Source organism: Sinocyclocheilus rhinocerous, unplaced genomic scaffold, assembly GCF_001515625.1.
Source record: "Sinocyclocheilus rhinocerous isolate Xijiao unplaced genomic scaffold, SAMN03320098_v1.1 scaffold1649, whole genome shotgun sequence".
Classification (NCBI taxonomy): Eukaryota; Metazoa; Chordata; class Actinopteri; order Cypriniformes; family Cyprinidae; genus Sinocyclocheilus; species Sinocyclocheilus rhinocerous.
Genome location: NW_015649580.1, coordinates 17,774 through 25,437, shown reverse-complemented (window position 1 = coordinate 25,437; position 7,664 = coordinate 17,774). Strand labels below are relative to the sequence as shown.

Genomic DNA, 7,664 nt, shown 5'->3' with positions numbered 1-7,664 from the left:
GTGTGTGTGTGTGTGTGTGTGAGTGTGCGTGCGTGTGAGTGTGTGTGTATGAGTGTGCGTGTGCGTGTGCGTGTGTGTGTGTGTATATATACGCTTATTTACATAAAAAGATACTCCACCATAAAATGAATGGTGGAATTTGAACAAGATCTGAGCACAAAGTAAATCAAAACAATGTTGCTATTATCAACTCTTAATTTTAATAAATGTTAATCAACTATTATTAATCAATTGGTAATTTGCAACATTTTAACAAAATTCAACAGTGATTCGATCTTTATAAATGTCGAAATGCCGGCTGCGATCAGAACTACATCAAGGAACATGAATGAAGAAGTAAACCGAGTCTGTTTTGAGTTTATGGTGGTCAGGCTGGTTTATGGAACACACTAGCTGGTTTGTTGCTAGTCCAAGGTGGTTTACCAGCTCTAACCAGCTAGACTGAAATGGACTAACCAGGTCTACCAACCATACCCTGGACCAGCCAATGTTCAGACAGTTTTGGGGATTTTTTGTCAAGGCAGGACACTTCTGTAATACCCCTTTCCTGTCTGTAGTTAAGATAAGATAACACACTTAGGAAATGCTGTTCTGTAATAGCTTCTGTCCTAAATGTGGTCCTAACTGAAATGACCATGTTACCAAACAGATAAGTGTGTGCTCACCTCCTCCGGCACGAGTGTGAGAGGATATCTGTCGTCCGCTAGGAAGTTGAAGAGACACCAGAGCCGCATGGCGTCCTGATTGGACAAAACCCGCTGCGCATCGGGACGGTAGTTTTTCTTGGAAGAGAGAGTCCAGCACAGCTCGTCAACTTCCTCTTTAACGAACGTCCCCTCCATCACCTGATCACACAACAAACATAATCGCAATTATTTCTCCAAGGAAGCAATGAGATTCAATGGAGACTTTGGTTTCTTCCCCAGTAATCTCACACGCGTCTCCTCTAGAGTTTCAGATCAGATCTCAACGATGTCTCAAACTCTGCTCAGATAGATAGATAGATAGATGCTAAGGCCCTCAGAGTGGTTGCTAGGGTGTTTCTATGTGGTTGCTAGGGTACTCTGGGTGGTTGCTAAGGTGTTGCTATGCATTTGCTAGGGTACCCTGGGCTGTTGCTTGGGTGTTGCTATGCTGTTTCTAGGGTACTCTGGGTAGTTGCTAAGGCGTTGCCATGCAGTTGCTAGGGTACTTGGAATGGTTGCTAGGGCAGTTGATAGGGTACCAGGGATGGTTGCTAGGGTGTTGCTATGCTGTTTCTAAGGTACTCTGGGTAGTTGCTAAGGCATTGCCATGCAGTTGCTAGGGTACTTGGAATGGTTGCTAGGGCAGTTGCTAGGGTACCAGGGATGGTTGCTAGGGTGTTGCTATGCAGTTGCTAGGGTACTTGGGGTGGTTGCTACAGTACCTGGGGTGGTTGCTAGGGTGTTTCTGTGTGGTTGCTAGGGTACCCAGAGTGGTTGCTAAGGTGTTGCTATGCGGTTGCTAGGGTACATGGGGTGGTTGCTGGGAGTTGCTATATGGTTGCTAGGGTACTTGGGGTGGTTGCTAGGGTGTTGCTATGCGGTTGCTAGGATAATCTGGGTAGTTGCTAAGGTGTTGCTATGTGGTTGCTAAGGTACCCAGGTCGGTTGCTAGCGTGTTGCTATGCGGTTGCTAGGGTACTTGGGGTGGTTGCTAAGGGGTTTCTAGGGTACTTGGGGTGGTTGCTAGGATGTTACTATGTGGTTGCTAGGCTACCCGAAGTGGTTGCTTGGGTGGTGCTATGTGGTTGCTAGGGTACTCAGGGTGGTTGCTAGGTTGATTTGACTAGTTGCTAGAGTGTTGCTATAAAGATAGATAGATAGATAGATAGATATTCATAGAAAATATTAATTTGAACTGTCCTTTTTCAGAGAAACATCTGAGACAAAATCCTGATTTCCCTGAGATTCTGAGACCTCAAAAAGTCTATGAGCTGTGCAAGAGCAACCTGTGAGCAATACCTTTGCGCAAGACACTTTTCCACATCTCAAATCTCTTTGATATCTCCATTATTTCTCCAAGAAAGCAATGAGATTCAATGGAGACTTTGGTTTCTCCTGAGAAGAAGACCCCATCAATCTCGCATGCATCTCCTCTAGAGTTTCAGAAGAGATCTCACAACAATGTCTTAAACTGTGCTCAGATTTGACTCATGCATTTCTGAGAAATTCATAAATCTTTTCCCAAATAAAATATTTTTTATTTCATTTCTACTCTTATTTCTCCAAGCTAGCACTGTTATTAAAGTGCTTTTGCTAAAGTTTCTCCTGAGAAAAGACTTTAGTAATGTCATGTCTCAACACTGTCTCAAACTGCGCTCAGATTTGTCTGCAATGAAAAGTCAGAGATCTCCTTATGAACGTAAACATTTCTCATCAGATGATCTGATCTGCTCTCCACATTCATTTGCATTTTTCTTTTTTTATTTTAAGAGAAACATCCGAGACAAAACGTATCCAGAAAAGTATATGAGCTATGAAAGAGCAATTTTTGTGTCTCATTAATGTCTCAAACAGTGCTCAGATCTGTCAAGATCCCAAAGTCTGCAACGAAAAGTCAGATCTCAATATGAATTCCAATATTTAATGATCTGAACTACATTCCACATTCATTTTATAGCTCTAAACTCTTACTGGATTTGGGGTTATTTTCACCTGAGTTCAGGAGAAACATCTGAGAAAAAACTGATACTTCAAATAAACATAACCAAGAGTCTCGTGCGCATTGAAAGAGTATGCTTGTGTCGCGGTACCTTGTCCAGTATGAACTGATTCAGGTAGGGCATGTACCCCTGACTGGATACGGGACCGTCTTCATCGTCGCTGAAGTGTCTCTCGAGGGCCGCAGGGTCGTGAGGAATCCGCAAAACGCTGTGAAGGTTATGAGACAAAACCTGCACACACACACACACACACACACACACGGTCTGACTGCAGCTTTTGTTTGATGCAGATCTGTCTAAAGCCACAGAGTGTGAGTCAGATTAACTAGAACAAAAGTTTCACAAACTCAGATACCTAAATGGGTGCACTCCTGCTTTGTTATATAAAGACTTTATGATACAGACGAACACAAACCATAAAGAGAAACCTCCTTCAAACCAGACCACTTTACAGTCAAATACAATACACTGATGTAATGATGGGTGAAAACATTGGGTGTGTGCTTAAAAACAGTACAACTTAACACATAATGTACAAAATACACAATTTACACATAATATGCATAAACGAGGTGTTATTATATTTAAGGTATAAATTAAGGTAAATACTGTATAAAGTAAAACATGATTTACTTTTTCAATAACTTTCAACTTTGTGGACGTTCCTAAAGTGAGTTTTTGAGACTTACACACTTATCTAACTCACACAAACCCCTGTCTCACATCTGTCTCACCTTGAGCTGTGATTTGGACACTTTGCCGCTGTCTTCGGTGTCCAGGGACGTGAAGGCGTACCAGATACTCTTCAGCAGAGCGGCTCTCAGCGCCATGTCTCACGCCTGATGATTTGACTCTCTTATTTCTCCTCTCCTTCATTCTCTCTGTGAGTCTGGCCACATCCTGCGGGTGTTTGCTGAACTCTGGCGCCTCCTGTCTGCAGCCCTGAGATTAGTTCACAGTAACACATTACCATACCAGTACTGTTTCTGCTGCATGCAGTATGTGTACTAGGGCTGCTTGATTCTGAGAAAAATTTTAATCATTACTTTGATCATGATTATTTAATACAATTCATTGACTTTGAAAACATCATGACCTTTTGAAAGTGGATTTCTTTAAATTGTAAATTGTAGACATAGATAGATGGACGGACGGACGGACGGACGGACGGACGGACGGACAGACAGACAGACAGATAGATAGATAGACAGACAGACAGAGAGACAGACAGTCAGACAGACAGAGAGACAGACAGACAGACAGACAGATAGATAGATAGATAGATAGATAGATAGATAGATAGATAGATAGATAGATAGATAGATAGATAGACAGACAGATAGACAGAGAGAGAGACAGACAGACAGACAGATAGATAGATAGATAGATAGATAGAGAGAGAGACGGTCGGACAGACAGAGAGACGGACGGTCGGACAGACAGAAAGACGGACGGACGGACGGACGGATAGATAGATAGATAGATAGATAGACAGAGAGACAGACGGACGGACGGACGGACGGACGGACAGACAGAGAGACAGACAGTCAGACAGAGAGACAGACAGATAGACGATAGATAGATAGATAGATAGATAGATAGACAGACGGACAGACAGAGAGACAGACAGACAGTCGGACGGACAGAGAGACAGATAGTTGGACGGACAGACAGACAGATAGTCAGACAGACAAACAGACAGACAGACAGACAAACAGACAGACATATAGATAGATAGACAGACAGACAGACAGACAGAGAGACAGACAGTCAGACAGACAGACAGATAGTCAGACAGATAGACAGACAGACAGACAGACAGACAGACAGAGAGAGAGAGACAGACAGACAGACAGAGAGACAGACAGACAGACAGACAGATAGATAGATAGACAGACAGACAGACAGACAGACAGTCAGATAGACAGACGGACAGACAGACAGATAGTCGGACGGACGGACGGACGGACAGACAGATAGATAGACAGATAGACAAATAGTCGGACGGATGGACGGACGGACGGACGGACGGACAGACAGACAGACAGATAGTCGGACGGACAGACAGACAGATAGTCAGACAGACAGACAGACAGATAGTCAGACAGACAGACAGACAGACAGACAGATAGATAGATAGATAGATAGATAAATTACATATGCAAGATGAGATCACATGACAAGCATACCACAGTATATACTGCACACTATGCAGGACGCTAGTATTCCACACATAGCCGTAGCATACAGTAAACACTTGAGAGAGCTGACAGATGCACACAGTCATCAGGTCTCCTTGAGTGCACACCTGGATCCACTCACACCTGTGTTATGATACGATCACGTCAGCTGATTTCTGACAGACGCAGAAGAGCGCCAGTGTGAGAGACGTGGTAATTGTCGCGGAGTGTTTAGCGCTCAGGGCTGTGTGTGTGTTCATATCCGCTGCTGCTGAGAGACGTTTAAACGCGATCCTCCTTCAAAGATTCACAAACGCATCGTGAGTGTGAGTGTGTGTGGCTGTGCTTTATTAAATAATCAGGCTGTGTCAGTGAATACGGTTTGTTTCCCGTCACACAGACGTGTTGTGGGAGTGCGATAGGGAATGGGACGTCCAGACGATGATGACAGCGGTTTGGATGCAGGTCTCTTACTTCAGCGATGTCACAACGAATGAAGAGCTTCACGTCCCACCGCTGACGTCAACATGATGAATGAGTCCTGAGTGTGTTTGTCTCTCATGGTCCAGACAGACAGATCTAGTCAGACAAACAGAACAGTGGAACAGAGCGATAGATAGATACTATAAGTGTCATATGACATTTTAAGTGACTCTCTTTCTGCCTATCAGCGAGCTGCTGAGGCTGCAAAGTGTAGTTATCTCTCGGAGTTAATTTTAAGAAATAGCCATAAGCCAAATATCCTATTTTCCACGGTTGAATCTGTTCTTCATCCAAATGTTAATCTGTTTCCTGAGACATCTGTCTCTCTTTGTGAGGACTTTGCAAAACATTTTAATGATAAGATTTCCCAAATTACATCTTTGATGCCTCCGTATACAAATTGCCAGATATTCCAATCACCCCTTCCACCTGGTCTGTCTTTGAGCCTGTAAACTTGAATACTCTGATTGAGATTATGTCTACTCTGAAACCTACTACGTGTCCCCAGGATGTAATTATTGAGACTGTTGGCCCTGACCTGTTGTCTGTTATTAACAAATGCCTCTATACTGGCACTGTACCTGGCGACTTTAAACTTGCCACGGTGTGGCCTCATCTTAAAAAACCAAGTTTGGATCCCACATTACTGGCTAACTTTCGTCCTATTTCAAACTTGACTTTTTTCTCCAAAATTGTAGAGAAAGTGGTTCTAAATCAACTACAGTCTTATTTGACTATCAATTTTAATCTCTGAAAAATTTCAATCTGGTTTTAAATCCTGTCACAGTACTGAGTCCGCTCTTTTAAGAGTTTTGAATGATATTGTGCTAATTACTGACTCTGGGCAGTCTATGGCTTTGGTTCTGTTAAGACCTCAGTTCTGCCTTTGATTTAGTTGATCATAATACACTTATATCACGTCCTGAAACATGTGTTGGCCTTCAGGGCACGGTGTTGCAGTGGTTTCGTTCATATCTCACTAATAGGAGGTACTGTATGTTGTTAGTATTGGAAACCAATCCTCATCTAAGATATATTTAAAGTCTGGTGTCCCTCAGGGCTCGATTCTTGGTCCGGTACTGTTTTCTCTTTATATGCTTCCTCTAGGATCTATTTTTTAAAAGTATGGGGTCTCTTTTTTATCTGTATGCCGACGACACACAAATCAATATCCCTTTGAAGCGTGATAACAAACAGGCTTTAAAGCCTATTTTAGATTGTCTGGACGAACTGAAACGTTGGCATACAAGTAATTTCCTAAACCTCAATGAAAGTAAAACCAGATTTTTTTTTGTTTGGCTCAAATGACCACTGTGTACATGATTTTGAATCTGAACTTCTTACTCCATATAGAACTACATTTGCAAGAAACTTAGGTGTTTGGTTCGATAATAATCTTAAATTTGATAAGCAGATAAGTGCGGTGGTCAAGTCCTGTTTTTATCATCTTCGTCTTCTGACAAAGGTTAAGCCATTTTTGTCTCTAAAGAAGTTTTAAATGGTTATGCATGCTTTTGTAACATCTCGATTGGATTACAGTAACTCATTAGATATCGGTGCTCCTCAGTCATGTGTTTCTCGTCTGCAGTTGGTTCAGAATGCAGCGGCTCGGTTTCTTTATGGGAAGCGCAATCATGAGTCTATCACACCAGTTTTGATTTCATTGCATTGGCTGCCAGTCAAATATAGAATTGATTTTAAAATTTGACTGTTTGTCTATAAATCTCTCCCTAATCAGGCTCCACAGTATCCATCTGATTTGTTACATCCATACACTCAGTCAAGAGCACTCAGATCCGCTGATTCTGGTTTATTGCAAGTTCCCAGGGCACGTCTCAAAAACAGAGGTGATCGTGCTTTTTCTGTTGTTGGCCGTAAGTTGTGGAATAGTCTCCCAATTCATATCAGAACTGCCTCAACTCTATCTATTTTTAAGTCTACTCTTAAAACTTATTTCTTCTCCTTGGCATTTAATATTTTTTTAATTGCTGTGCAATGATCCTTTATTTTAGTGAACCTCATCCATTTTACAGTGTGTGTTTTATAGTTTGTGCTTTATTGTTTATTAACTTGTTGACTTGTTTTGTTTTGCATACTCTGTGCAGCACTTTGGTCGACTTTGGTTGTTTTAAATGTGCTATATAAATAAACATTGTATTGTATTGTAGATAGATAGATAGATAGACAGACAGACAGACAGACACACAGACAGATAGATAGATAGATAGATAGATAGATAGACAGACAGACAGACAGACACACAGACAGATAGATAGATAGATAGATAGATAGATAGACAGACAGACAGACAGACA

The 7,664-nt window shown here is 41.9% G+C and overlaps 1 protein-coding gene across 1 annotated transcript in view; it reads right to left on the bottom strand.

Moving 5' to 3' along the window:
* The window catches only part of LOC107710797 (differentially expressed in FDCP 6 homolog), a 17,102-nt gene extending 13,585 nt beyond the window's left edge, over nt 1-3,517 (bottom strand). The window contains exons 1-3 of the mRNA XM_016515646.1: nt 3,421-3,517; nt 2,777-2,917; nt 666-845 (exon numbers count right to left, since the gene is read on the bottom strand). Of these exons, the coding sequence (XP_016371132.1) occupies nt 666-845; nt 2,777-2,917; nt 3,421-3,516 (417 nt within the window). The 5' untranslated portion in view covers nt 3,517. The remainder of the gene's footprint in view (nt 1-665; nt 846-2,776; nt 2,918-3,420) is intronic.
* Between the last annotated feature and the right edge of the window lie 4,147 nt (nt 3,518-7,664).